Source organism: Ictidomys tridecemlineatus, chromosome 5, assembly GCF_052094955.1.
Source record: "Ictidomys tridecemlineatus isolate mIctTri1 chromosome 5, mIctTri1.hap1, whole genome shotgun sequence".
In the NCBI taxonomy this organism is placed as follows: domain Eukaryota; kingdom Metazoa; phylum Chordata; class Mammalia; order Rodentia; family Sciuridae; genus Ictidomys; species Ictidomys tridecemlineatus.
In genome coordinates this window covers 65,015,551-65,030,130 of record NC_135481.1, presented here as the reverse complement: position 1 = coordinate 65,030,130, position 14,580 = coordinate 65,015,551, and the positions used below count along the sequence as shown (strand labels likewise).

General features: G+C 44.0%; 1 protein-coding gene across 3 annotated transcripts in view; it reads right to left on the bottom strand.

Moving 5' to 3' along the window:
• Positions 1 to 14,580, bottom strand: part of Nid2 (nidogen 2) — a 59,140-nt gene that overhangs the window by 30,415 nt on the left and 14,145 nt on the right. For all 3 annotated transcript variants that reach the window (XM_013357516.4, XM_021724846.3, XM_005322850.5), the window contains exons 4-7: positions 13,540 to 14,291; positions 3,667 to 3,816; positions 3,013 to 3,258; positions 1,307 to 1,507 (exon numbers count right to left, since the gene is read on the bottom strand). In XM_013357516.4, the coding sequence (XP_013212970.2) occupies positions 1,307 to 1,507; positions 3,013 to 3,258; positions 3,667 to 3,816; positions 13,540 to 14,291 (1,349 nt within the window). The remainder of the gene's footprint in view (positions 1 to 1,306; positions 1,508 to 3,012; positions 3,259 to 3,666; positions 3,817 to 13,539; positions 14,292 to 14,580) is intronic.

Here is a 14,580-nt window from a genome sequence, read left to right as displayed (position 1 = left end):
GGCTGACAAGTGGTAGAACTGGAACTGGAACTGGAACTCTAGACCATCTGGCTCTCTGCCCCAAGATTTGAACCAGCCCATCCCATACATTGTGCAGAGGTGACAGCTGCCAGTGACTTGCACTTAAGTCTGCAAGGTTTCAGGGAAAGGAAATGGTGGTTTCCTCTCAGTCTGGGAGTCGGGCCCAGGGCAGTCATCTGGCCTTTGGCTATTCTGAACACAGGCCAGGTCCCTGCTTCCCATTCTCTTCCCTACATCTTCTGTCCAGCTTCCAGCTCTCACACCATAGGAGAAACCAGGGCCAGGGGAGGAGCAGCTCAAGCCAAACCACTGTGCTGCCAAATAGCCACCTGTGGCTGCCGTAGTTTCTTGCCCATGGGTAAGGATTTACAGAGTATGTTGCACCTCACACAGTTTATCAGCCAATTAGTCAACCGTGTAAGGTGGACAGAAAAAGATATTTTTATTCTGATGCTAAAGATGAGACAATAGGGCTGAGGTAGAGCACTTGTTATAGCATAGACAAAGCCCTGGGTTCAATCCCTAGTACAAAGAAGGAAGAGAAAAGAGGCTCTCATGTTAAGTGATCTTTCCCACAGGTTATAAATGGCAAGCCCAGGATGTGAATTTGTAACTTCTGACTCCAAACCTTGCATTAGCTTTATAATACTCTATAGCATCTTTCTGTAGCTTTTAAAGCAGACTAAAATCATCAGCTGAAACAAGGTTACAGGACAAATTCTAACAATATTTTGTAATGCCCCGGAGAGTAAAATCTGTATATATTTACATCATCTCAGCCAGGCGTGGTGGAACATCCCTGTAATCCCAGCAGCTTGGGAGGCTGAGATAGGAGGATCATGAGTTCAAAGCCAGCCTCAGCAACGGCAAGGTGCTAAGCAACTCAGTCAGACCCTGTCTCTAAATAAAATACAGAATAGAGCTAGGGATATGGCTCAGTGGTTGAGGGCCCCTGAGTTCAATCCCTGGTACTAGAAAAAAAAAAAAAGAAGAAGAAGACTATATCTATATCATCCCTACCCACCCCTAGAGATAATGTTGTTATTAATTATATCATTACTATTTGAAAATACTGGGTGGGGAATTTGTGAATGATAGCTGGCACTCTGCTCACTTACACTATGTCATAATAAGAGTAACAAGAATAAAACTGGTATTGAGCTCATGTTATCTGCCACACACTGTTCTAGGACTTTCCATGTAGTTATACCTTTAATTTTCGTAACCATCCTGGGAGACAGGTACCAATCCCATTTTCTAAGAGGTGAATACTGGCTATACATACCTGACTCTGAATAATGGTAAATCTCTTTGTAGGGAGTAATATGGGCTGTGAAGTTTGCTGGGACATAGGGCACCTGGCCTTGGATGTGGGTCTTGATGCTCAGATAATTCTCTGTGTCCAGTCCCTCAGCAGTTTGAGTGATTCGAAGCCTCTCCTCTCCTGGGTAGAAAGTAACTTCTGTGTCATGGATAAAGGTAGCACCTGGTGAGGAAAAGAAATCATCAAAAAAGGTTAATAAAAGCCTTACTTAAATAACAGCCAGTACTGGCTGGGGCTGGGCCCCAGGCTTGGTGGTACAGCACTTGTTAGGATGCATTATGTCCTAGGTTCAATCCCCAGCAATCCCAGCACATGTTTCCTCCCCCCAACTTCTACTACTGTGGAAGATGGTGCCTAAAAAGATCATCTGATATTCAGACTGAGTCCTATCAGCTATTTAACTCCTTAAGTTCCTCAAATGTTCAATCAACGTGTCTGGTCTCATTACCGTGCACTGTTTCTCTTTATAGGAGCTTATATTCTGTGAGAAACAGACTCTTGGAAACTTCCTTGACCTATCCAAGTTTGCCAGAATTAGCAAAAATAAGTAAGGCAAAAACAAAACACAAACCCATAAACCAGATACCCAGTTAAATTTGAATGTCAGATAAATAATGAATATATCTTTTATATACACCACATGCAATATTTGGGGTATACTTATAATTTAAAAATCATTGCTTATCTGACATTCAAATTAACTTGGTGTGCTATCTTTTATTTACTTTTGACCCAAGGTTATTCAAATATTGATTAACAGCAAGATCCTAAAAACAGCCATTGAGCTCTACTGCTGGAGGTGAGGAAAGAACTTCTCTCACCCTTTCATTTTACATGCAAAAAAGGAAACAAGATTTTTCAAGTGAAAAGACAAAAAGTCTCCCCCACACTTTGGCTATCAAAAGGACCAACAGTCCTGGCATCTCCTGGGAGCTTGGTTAGAAAAGATATTGCAGACCCCACCACAGGCCTACTGAATCAGAATTTCCATGCCCACAAATCATCCAGGCAATTTGCAGGCAGATTAAAGTCTGCAAAGCACTGGTCTGCACCACTCTACGTAAGGGATGTAGAGGTGCAAGAGGAGAAAATGCAGCCCCTCTTCTATGAAGTAAAGTCATCTCCAGATGTCCTGTAGGTATATTGTTTTTGCATCTCCTTGACAGATCTGTATACATCAATGCAAACAAAACTTCACAAATGCACTCCAACAAATTGGGGCAAGAGGACACAAACACTCCAAATGGAATCAGCCTATTTCTCAGAACAGCTGGAGGAACATTTAGAAGTAATTGCTCTTTCAAAAATCAGCCCTAGATGGGCAGGGTAGCTGCACTGTAATCCCAGCTACTAGAGGCTGAGGCAGGAGGATCCCAAGTTTGAGACCAGCCTTAGCAACTCAGTGAGACCCTGTCTCAAAATAAAAACAGCTGGATGTAGCTCAGCACTTGCCTAACATGTCTGCGGTCCTGGGTTCAAGGCCCAATACTACACATACACACACAAATTCAGTTGTACAAAGCCAAACCATTCCCAACTATGGGCAGAACCACATCTGTGGGTTCAAAAATGAGAAAATCCCCTTTCCCTGTATAAAACCTCAAGACATTGTCCCAAGGAGCAACAGCACAAGGCAGTGCTATCAGCCCTCTCAGGGTGCCACTCACCTGTGAGGCTGAAGCCATTCTCAGAGCCTGGTTTTTCCAAGGCAAAGAGCCAGCCAAAGAGGCCTCCGATTGGTGTGAGGGGGAGAAGGGCCTGGGCTGCGGGCTGTGGGATGTGGCTGATGGCTGTGTAGGCTCTGCCGTCATTGCCCACAATGTAAGCATGCAGGTCCACGTCAGTGAAGTGCACAGGTGTTTGGCCCACGTGGAGGTGGCCACTCACCTTCCCGTTGACTCGATGAGGTGCCCCTAGAAGACGGTAAGCCCAATTAGCCCTGGCCATCAGCCAAGTTCCAGAGGGGAGCACACAGACAAAACGATTCCACTGACCATTCGCCAAGCGCCCTCCTTAGCAAGTCATTTTAATGATGCCCTAACCAGTCAATTATCCAGTGATGAAAAGGTCCTGTCTGGGATCTCTTCTCCTCGCCTCCTGTCCCCTTTGGCTCTAAGGAGCTTGGGGCAAAGGGAGGAGGACATCTCTGGATAATTTCAAATTGGTAAATCAGCCCAAATGTCTCTGTTCCTCAATCATTCAATCATTGAGCACCGGCAAGTTGCTAGGTCCACAAAGCAGAGCTCACAGTGGTAGCTGGAAACTAGCAGGCAGCAGAACACACACAGACCAGCCCCCACCCCTGTGCCCCAGCCAATCACCTTCCGGAAGACAGTGCTTCCCATTTCCATAAAACCCGGACTGGCAGTGGCAGCAAAAGCCAGTGGCATAATCCGTGCAGAAGGCATGCTGGGAGCACCGTCCATGGTTGTGTTCACAGGTTTCCTTACTGGCAGAATTATATGTAAAGACTGAAAAATAAAACAAACTTGCATGAGGATGACAGCATTTCCAGCATTGTGCCTGCCAGCGTCATCAGGCCACAGCATCTACTCCACAAAATCAGTGTGGATTATAATAAACAAATAGGTGTTTGATGTTTAAGAGACAGAAATAACACTGGACTCAAGGGAATTAACTTGCTTTGTCCTCTGACAAGAAGCGCAGCTTACTGCTGTCATCTGGGTCTTATTTCGAAGCAGGTGAACTAAGATGAGGCTGCCCCACTGAGGTCCAAGAGCAGAGAAATGAAGGGAAACCAGCAAGTGCACGTTAGGTTGACCTTATCAAAAAATGGCCAAATGCTAGCAACTCTGTATGGTTCGACCTAATAGTAACAGCCTGCTCAGGGGAAGACAGAGATGAAGAGCTGACAACTGTGATCTGTGTCTGACCATTCTTCTTCCAGGTAACCCTGCGCTTAAAAGTAACCTATAGCTGGTCTCACTTCCCAGAATTTGACTTTGAGAAAGAAGAGCCTTAAAGAATGTAGCTTAATTTTTCATATCTGTTTGTATATGAAGTGTGTAATAAGAATGGAAATGCATTCTGCTGTTAATGTATTTTAAAAAAATTAAAAATCAATAATAAATAAATAAATAAATGAAAGAAGAATGTAGCTTAAAGAAAGTGTGTGGGGAGAAGTGAGTAGAGGAGGGAGAAAGGAAGGGAATCCTGCTATTAAAACATTCTGCACCATTGCAGGGTTTGCTGTGTAGGGTAGAGCACAAGAATGGTTTCCATGCAACAGTAGAGAGCTTGAGCTATGGTCACGTTTCTAGAATGTTATGGTAATCTTGATGCTCCAGCCACTGTTGCTCATTGCTCCATCTCCCATGTACTTCACCCATTTAAAAAAAAGGGGGGGGGGAGCTGGTGTTGTGGCTTAGCAGTAGAGTGCTCACCTAGCACACGTGAGGCCCTGGGTTTGATCCTCAGCACCACATACAAATAAATAAGTAAAATAAAGGTATTAAAAAAAAAAAGTACGGGGACTAGTTGCACAACAGTGCAACAGGGGACTTGGAGCAAATATCATTGTCCAAAAAAGAAAATGGCCAATGTAATGGGGTGCAGCTGGAGGTGGGAGGAGCATTTCAAAGAAGGACACAAGGGTGCTTTCTCCCAGGACACTGGGGGATGTGCTCATCCCAGGCATGGTCACCAGGAGGTGAAGTAGCTGTATACCCCTCAGCCTCTGAGACCCCAGGAGATGGAGTGGACTGGAGACTCCAGAAGACCACTGATAAGGCAGGATTGGCATGAAGGTGTGAGACTGATGCTGTCACGGAGCTCCCAAGGAAGTCTACCCTACTCACAAACACATTTCATTGTGAAGGAAACAGGAAGGGAAGGAAGAAATCAAAAGATCAATATTTACCTTGTATTTCATCAGAGAAGAGAACTAAACCAGAGGGAGAAGATACAGTACCATATATGTAAGAATGTAGCCAAAGACTTGTTTCAGCAAATAAAAATGTTAACAAAGTGAACATTTTAGTACTGATCAGATGACAGATACTCTTCCAAAACTTTCAGATTCATTTTCACAAGAGCCCTACACTCAGAGCCCTTTTAATTTTAGGGACAGGGTCTCCCTAAATTATCAAGGCTGACTTTGAAGTTTTGATCCTTCTGCCCCAGCCTCCATAGTGGCTAGAATTACAAGTGTGCACTACCACGCCCTGCATAGGCACTGTTTCTAATCCCTGTTTTGCAAATAAAGAAATGGAGGCAAAGAGGATGAAAGTGACTCACTGAAAGTCACACAGGAAGTACACAGCAAAGGAGGATTGGAAGCTAGGAAGTCTGCTTTTGGGAATTTTAACTGTGACTCTTTACCACCCTCCTTTGGGACACGGGTACATATATGGTGAGCCTAGGATAAGGAAGCGATTAGGTGTTTGGGGTTAGTCAGCATAGACTCCAATGGAGGAAGTTTTGAGTCAGACTCTACAAATCAGATTTAATGGTAGGAGGAAAAGATCATCCAGGTGCATATTTTTTTTTTAAAGCACAGGCAAGGAGCAGTGAGAATAGCAGTACCATTGGTTTCTGGACAGTACTTGAAAGCTGTTTACAAAAAAAGCAGCAATCTGAGGGGTTGGAGGTCAAATAGATAACCTTGATTCAAGTGGAAAATCTGATTAAGAACAGAGCAGGCCTGGAGTCAGTGACTCAAGATTTGCTACAAAGCCTTGATGATTTGGCTAAGAAATTCCAGCTTGATAAAAATAGAGAATTAGGCATAACTCAGCTTTTCAAATAGGAAAATGACATGCATAACTACTTTCATGTTTAAAAAAGGAAAGTGACAAAATTCAAGACAAAAAAGAAGCAGAACAGATCATAATAAAAATATAATAGAGTTGGTGTACAGAAAATTATCATTGTCCACCATTGGTTTAAAAAAGGAGGGAGGACCATTTTGGATTAAAAGAAATGAATGTAACCTGGGTGTGTCAAAGTCTCAGGTTTTTCCAGCTCAGAAAGTCACAAGTAAGTGTAAAGCAGCTCCAAGTGTGTTCCCTGCTAAGCTCCACCATCTTAGCTAGCTCTGCACAGACAATGGACTTGTGTTTTGGTGCTGTCCTCTTTAAAATCAGGATGACACCACCTTCCCCACACCTGTGTGGCCAGAAGTCACATTTTTTTTTCTTACCATACTTCTAAGAACCAAGGCAAAAAGGCCATCTGATGTAAATGTAAAGGATAGGCATTTTCAGAAAATTCAGCTACAAATAAAACCAAATTGTACACACTGTTTTGCAAATTAAGATATGACGGATTTGTGTTATAGTCTCTCTGTTTTAATTAATTTTGTAAAGAATTATTCTTTGCCCTAGTTTCTACTCTAAGTCTGGATTATGAATCAAGTGGGTAGAGGAGGAGTATAGATCCAAAGAGTTCGGTTAACTTAACTGAAAAAAATTGGTATAATCATAGCTTTTATGCAGGTAAAAAGAGGGTCACAGCAACACAGCCAGCAACTTAACATACACAATTATGCAAAGGTTTGTGAGTTTACGGGAAGCCACATTATATTTTTCCACCAAAAAAAAAAAAACTAAAAAAGGCTATCAATATAAGATTCAAACTCTTGCATGGGCTAACTAGTTAATGGTATGTTCACCTGAGAATCTTTTCAAATAGTTTTTTTTAATAGAAAATTGTAATTTTAGGTTGAAACTTACTGAGCCAAGCACACACACAGCCTTCCAGCCCCATGGCAGCCACAACAAAAAGAGATGAGTTTGCTCCCCTTATAATGCCTCTTCCACACCAGTCTCCACACCCAGATGCACACACAGATTTACACACTCAACACTTAAAATGGCTGCTTGTTAATTTAGGTGAAAGGCAAATGCCTCTTGCAATTTTCTTTCATTCATTCAATAACCAGAAAAATATTTATTGGACACTCCCTCTACACTTAGCTCTGGTATAGAAATCAAGGATAGAGCTGGGATCAAGGGAGACAAGAATCCCTGTTCTGAAGCTTATTTTCTCCTGGGCAGCAGTTAAGAACAAGTATGGCAGATGTGTTAAGAGCTGTGTAGGGAAAGACAAGAGGGAGGGCAGAGATGCAGAGGATGAGCCTTATGAACTCATGGGGCAGGGCACTCACCATATGGGCAGGAAGGCACCTGGGCAGAGAGGTAGCCTAGGCCTTCACCTCCATATAGGGTCTCAGGAAGAATCTGGGCTTCAGGATGAGCAAGATGGGAAGCCACTGGAGGGCTCTAAGCAGAAGAGTGACGTGATCTGACTTACAGTAAGTCGGGAATGGGCTGGTGCCATGGTAGTTTAAGAAGCACTAGCAGAGAACATGAGAAGGGACCAGATCTAGGATATTTTGAAGGTGGAACCAAAAGGGTTTGCTGATGGACTGGATGTGGGGTGTGAAGAAAAGAGGGGGGGGCAGTCCAGGACGACTGGAGTCTTGGTGTAGGAAACTAGAAGGTGGTGCTGCGTTTCCTGTGGAGGGTAGGTTTGTAAGGAATGAAGGGCTTTGACAACAGCTGGGGACCTCAGGGAAATTCACTCCAGTCCTGACAGCAACTGACCCTCATCCTGGCACCCCTCAACCCTTCACAAGGACAGCTGCATTCCTCTTAGTGGACTCCAGAGACCACGGCATCAGGATCACCTGAGATGTCTATTAAAAAAGCCGACTCTGAGCCCCACTTAGACCTACCAAGTCAAGTCTACAGGCTGATGCCAGGGATCTGCACTTTAGCCCAGCCCAAAGAATCTAATAACAGCTTCTGGCGACCACCTAGGATCCTCACAAGCTTCTCATTTCTGAGTTAACATGCTTAATGAGTTTGACCCAAATGCAGCTCCTGGGTGGGTGGAATGTCAAGGAACTAACTTATGTTCATTCCTAGCCTTCTATCTGATATGGAGCTGGGTGCTTATGGCCCAGTTGGGCCTTAAGCTTACAAGAATACAATATGAAGATTTTTTTTAGTGGAGGTAACACAGAAGCACAATAGCCAGGTCCCTTTTACAGATCCCTTCCCTGAGGACGGGGAAGAATTGGAACTAGAAATGTGTACCCACAGGTGCCAATCTTTCCAGAGCAAGAGAAGCCAGACTTCTGGCCAATGTGATATCACAATTTCTATGGGAATTAGATTCAGAGAGGCAGTGTAGGATTGGAATTAAGATCTGGAGCCCAGAGAATGGTCCAATAGACACATCTAATACAAAGTGGCACTTTTTCCTTTCAGTGGCCACTTGCATGTGTCATTATTGTTGGGATGTATTTGCAAACCTTCTTCCTATTTTGGTAAGGAGATATTATCTCCATTTTTAAGATGAGAAAACAGAGGCCCACAGAGATCAGCAATCTTCTGGCTCAAAATCCCATGCTCTTTCCATTTAATACCAGCAGTGTTCACGTTCAGTGGGCATCAGAATCACCGGGGATATCTGGTTGTAAAATGCTGATTCTATTTCAGAAGGTGGAGGAAGGAGAAAAAAAAAAAAGCAGTATTTCTAACCAGAGCCCAGGTAAATTAGATAGAGGGGACTATAATATTGATAAATATGTTTTTTTATTCCATAGCTTTCTCTTCTGATCCCATGAGCTTCTGTCATGGGAAGTTGAGATGATACAGAGCTGAGCTGATGGCATCTCTGTACACAGCAGTGGGCTAAGGCTGCCAGGTTTGAATGAGCTCAATTTGTCACAGATTTGCCTACGGAGGCTTGAGAGTTGCTAAAGGAATCTTAACGTGAGGATTTTTTTAAATCTCGTGTATTTTTTCCATTTGTTTTTTTTTTATACTCTTCTCATATCCTTTAATAGAAAGAAAAAATGGGGTGGGGATACATAAGCAAAAAGAAACAAAGGCACTGCCAAAGTACTTGAAACTTGTCCTAATTGGGAATTTTTAACAAAAGTGGAAAGTTCTTCTCTGCTGCGCTGTTCTGACCCATCCTTCAATCTTCATTTTTTCAGCTGCACTTAAGCACTGGTGTTCAGCCCTTGGCCTGCCTGCCCTCCTCACTGAGGGCTCTGGCCCCTGTGGGAGGTAGGCAGACTCCATAGTGGACCAAGTTCATTGCCACAGGAGGACAGAGGGCTTCCAGCACTGGCTGCCTCCATGGTGGCTGGAGTGACTTTTACTTTTGACAACTCTTCATTGCCTTCTCAAGAAAAAGAATGAACACTTTCACTTCAGGACTGATTGATAGAAAGCCAGACTAGGAAAAAGAACCACATCCCACTTTATAAGGAAAAGCAGTGCCCTGCCTTCCCCTCCATGGTAGTTGATTTCTGATGCATGTGTTGGGTACAGTGACGCAGGTGGCAAACAGTGCTCAGGACCTTGGGGGCAGCAGTTTACATCAACTAGCATGACACTAACAGTCTCTCTCCACTTCTGGAGAAGGAACAGGATCCTTACCAAGAACTCTCTGTATGTAGCTGTACTCACAGTATGGGGTCTTCATCCCCAGGCCTCAGCAACCTGGAGATAGACCAGGAACATAAGGTTTTTAATGCCTCTAGGGCTGGACTGGGAGCAGAGCCTGCTCAGGCTCATCCCAGGGTGGATATCCAGTGAGCAATATACTCCTGCAGCAACCACCATCCACCCCAAAGACAGAAGTAGAGTGAAACTTCAGGTCTTAGAAATCCTGCTCAGGCTGGACCATCCAAGTAGAAAGAAGATCCCCCATGGAGTGCTCCTCTCCTTTTGCCATACAGGCCAAGATTAAACTAAGCTTCTTATAGCAACACCTCAGCAAGCTTAAGGACATCTAAGACCCCGGTAAGTCAATCTGCTTCCTTGCTCCTCCCAACGCAGGCAGTCCCTGGTCCTAGCTGGCTGAAGTCTTCTCTGGGGACTCCCACTTACCCCTTCCCTCTCTCTCCTCCCCTCTCTTTTTCCCTCCCCATTTTACCTCTGTACCTCCACTCTGGTCGTTCTTCTATCTAGAATGATTTCATACTTTATCTCTCTGTCTTATTTCAGACTCCCGAGGCCTGGCTGCAGCACCTCCTCCTCCAGCAAACGTTCTCTGACTACAGTGACATCCACCGACCACCCATCCCTGGGGTACCCCACAGACTTTCCCCATTCTTCCTTGGAATCTCCATTGGCCTCTTACTAGGTGAGTCACTATGTATTCCCAACCTTCACTTTCTGCCTCTGCAAGATGGAAAGGATTACTGAACTACCTCAGAGGCCATTCTGAGGACTAACCAAGATAATACAATCGAAGCAAAGCTCCTGCTTAGAGAACTGGTGGGCACTCAATAAACACTCATGAAAACTTCCACCAGCACACAGTTCAGAGAAAAGTACATAGCAGGGACTTGGGTCATGTCTGGATTGACAGCAAACAGCTGGAGCTCCCTGGAAACAGACATCTCAGAGAAAGGACACATACAGCCACTGCTTTGCTGGTTCTCAGGTCTACAAAAATAGAACACTTGGGGCCAGAACCTGAGTGTGATGAGGACATTCTTTCCTGATGAAAACCTAATTTGAAAAGAATCTAGATTTCTGAATTTAAAGAAAAAAAAATAGTTTGTAAAAAGAGTCCCTAATGAGAAAAACAAATAGATAAAAAGACGAGATATTTTCTGGGCCTTTAAATCTTAATTTCTTGGCTTGGCAAGATGACTACTATAAGCTTAAAAGGGATACTAAAATTTATAGGGTGTGGAGCTTCCCAGGCCCAATTTTAACTTTAGTAACTACTTAATGAGGTCTGTGTTATCTTCATTTTATAGTTGAGGGAAAATAAGGGTCAAAGAGAGTCCATGTCTTGCCTGAAACCACACAGAAGAGGTAGAATCAAGTTCAAGTCCACCAGGCACTAAAACCCATGCACTTTTTACTCCATCAGCAGAAAAGGGCAGGCAGATGACACATGGCTGGTTCTTAGTTACAATATTCTAAGTGAGTCTCTGCCACCCCCATGTCCCCAGCTTCCAGAGTGAGCCCACCTCTACCTGATGCATCTCTGGGGCTCAATGTTTTATTCAACACACACATACACACACACACACACACACACACACACACACACACACACACACATAATTCCATGTTTCTATACTTCCCATCTCTCCATAAATTCCTTAAAAAAAATGCTAGCTCTCCTTCAACACTTACAAACTTCTAGTTATTATTTTCCCTAAGTATCTCAGTGTATTACTCAGCATTTTTATTTGCATTTTGCCATTTCCAAACTCTCAGTGGTAGGCTACATTCAGCAGCTGACATAAGTCACAGTTCATGTCCCGCCAGTGTTACGGTGACTGTCTTCACTTTTTCACTTTTCAATGGCAAATCTCCCACACGGTTACTCCATCTCACAGCTCAAAGCAGCTCATGCCGCCCCTTCTTAGGTCTTTAACAGACAACTGCATGGGACTCTTCTCAGGGCAGGAAATCACAAACCACAAATGGAAAGCCTTTGAGGACTACATCTTTACCTCAAAACCCTTTTGTGAAAATCTCTGACACTTTGGCTTTAAATTTTCTTTAGAGAACTCATATTGAGAATTCTGGAGACTGTTCGAAATAGTTAAGGTTCTGAAGTCTTCCAACAAAACCTGCATCTTCAGCTTTACAGAAATGAGGTCCTTAGACACAAGTCAAGGCAAAACTCTTGAATAAGCACTTTCTTCATTCTCTCCCATCCTCCACCCTATTTCCACTGTTTTTAATTTCCTAAAATTAGTAACAGTAGCCACCTTTTTTTTCCCCAAGAAACACTTTTGGGATTTAATAATGAAACAAAACAAACAAACAAACAAAAACACCAAAAATAAAAACTGCATGCTTAGAATGATGATAAGGTGCTCAGGAGTTAGCTCCTACTTTATTCTCATCCTGAGTCTAGAGAGCAGTAGATTGGTCCATTTTTCTGAATCACACCTTCCTTCAACAACTATTTAAGAAAAAGCATAAATCAGGAGATAAAGGGATAAAGAAGACAGTTTTTTCCTTCATGAAGCTTTGCATGCAAAAGTCACAAACTAATTTCATGCCTCTGTTGTTGGATATGGGTAGCACGTTCCTAGAATCTACCAGTGTAGGCACTAAGTACTTCACACATATTATTTCATGTAATCCTCCCAATAAAGCTACAAGAAGCAGGAGATTTGGATGTTATGCAAGTTGCCTGAGGCAGCCAGGATTCAAGTCTAACACCCATGCTCTTCCTCTATTGTTACATAATACCACATTAATCACAAAATATTTTCTTCCCTCTTGAAATAAGCACTTTTCCAGGCAAAATCCTGCTGCCCAATGCCACACCTGAACCTAGATGGCTCTCTCTGTTGATCGGCATGTTTTTGTCATAATGAGGATAGAAAACAGAAAAGGTGAAAAAAAAAATGGAGGTGTAAAAGAAAGTGTCTGCCTCTGAGCTCTTTCCTCCTGGTAGAGGTCAGATGAGCTGTCCCTAGAACAAATGGAATAAATCTGTGGTCAGTTTCCCATTCACATCTTTGCAGCCCTACCCAGGAAGAAAGAGCTGACAAGACAAGACTCCAATGGGAAGAGAAGGCTGTTGATGAAGCCCTGCCTCCTACTCCTTCCAGCTCCAGTCAGTGAATCATGAAATGAGGACAAGGCTCCAGGGAAGAGGACACCACAGCTGCACGGCCAGGAACCAGAAATGACCGCAGACACAGGTGTGCTGCCATCTTCTCCCCCCCCCCATGGCTCTGCTCACCCACACATCCCAAGTGTGTCTACCACCAAGGGGAGCGCAAGGATTGTCCCATAAACCAGCGCGAATTATCTGGCCTGTGCATCAGAGCTAGCACCACCCATGACTCAAAACCAAAGTGTTCAGCCCTCCTTGCCTGCTCTGCACATGAAGCCTCAAAGTGCTTCACCTTTGCTGAACTTTCAGACTGAAATACTTCAGTACACTTGAGAGCGTAGCTGGCACAAGCAAACCAGTTCTTCCCCGCTCATTTTGTGAGGCTCATTTTTAAAAACACATTATTAATGGTCAAGAGACTCCAACCAGAATCCGCCTGCCAAGATTTGTTTGGCAGAAGAAATTTATCTGCTGAAACACAGGGAGTAAAATTCAGTTCCAATCTTCTTGTTAAACGTTTCACCTACTCGCTTGAGAGAAAAATCACGACTCTACCCAAGACCAGCATTTAAAAAGTGAAATCTCAGTGCCCGCTTTTCTGATGCACTTACCCTCGGTGCGGGAACTGATGTCGTCCCCTGCTCCTACCGTGTACCTCCCTTGATTTGGGGGTGAAGGGTGACCTGGCACAGAGTAATTAGGAAGAACAACTTCGCTTTCTCCTTCAGGATGGGCGGCAGGAATGTGGGGTTTTGAAGGAATGGCCCCTCCATCTGGGTAGGGCTGGATGCCTCTATTTCCAGGATGGGGTGGTGGGCCTTCCCTGGGAGGAGCCAGTGACTCTCCATCTACCTCGGGTGGACTTGGGCTTCTGATGTCTGTCTGGTCCAAAGTTTCCACTCGATCTTCCAAATCTGGGGTGCCTACCTCCCCCTGAGATGCTCCGTTTTGAGTTTGAGGGTCTAAGGTAGCAAATTCTGTTTTAGGAGAGGGTGGCCAATCACTAGGTGCTGGGTGTGGCAAAGGGGAGGCCAGATCAGAATCTGGAGGAGAGATTCCACCTCCTAAAGGACCTTGATCAGTTTTCGAGTGGAGGGACACATCGGTTCTGCTGTGGCCATTCAATGCCTCCTCTGGTTCACTTGGAGGGTATTCAACCTCCTCCTCATTCTCGTCATAATAATCTAAATTGTCCTCAGTATAGTCGCTTTCTAGAGCTGCAGCATGGCTGAAGGAATGCTCCAGGGAAGCTGAAGAGTGGAATGTGGAAAGGTCTCCAACTGCTGCAGGTCTGATGTTGTCCAGGGGGGACCTGCTGCTGATATGAAAAGCCCACACTCCAGGAATCCCCAGGTTGCTTAGTCTAAATAGAAAGGAAAAGCACATTGTAACTAAAATGTCCATTCAACTTCCTTCCCACAAAATTGAGCAAAATTTTTTTTAAAACAGAAAGATAATTAAAAAAGAGATTTGTGTTTTCACTAATGCATAAGACCAAATAAATGCAGACTTGCAGTCGGGCATAGGGGTGCATCATGTAATCTCAACAGCTTGGAAGGCTGAGGCAGGAGGACTGAGAGTTCAAAGCCAGCCTCAGCAAGAAGTGAGACACTAAGAAACTCAGTAAGACCCTGTATCTAAGTAAAATGCAA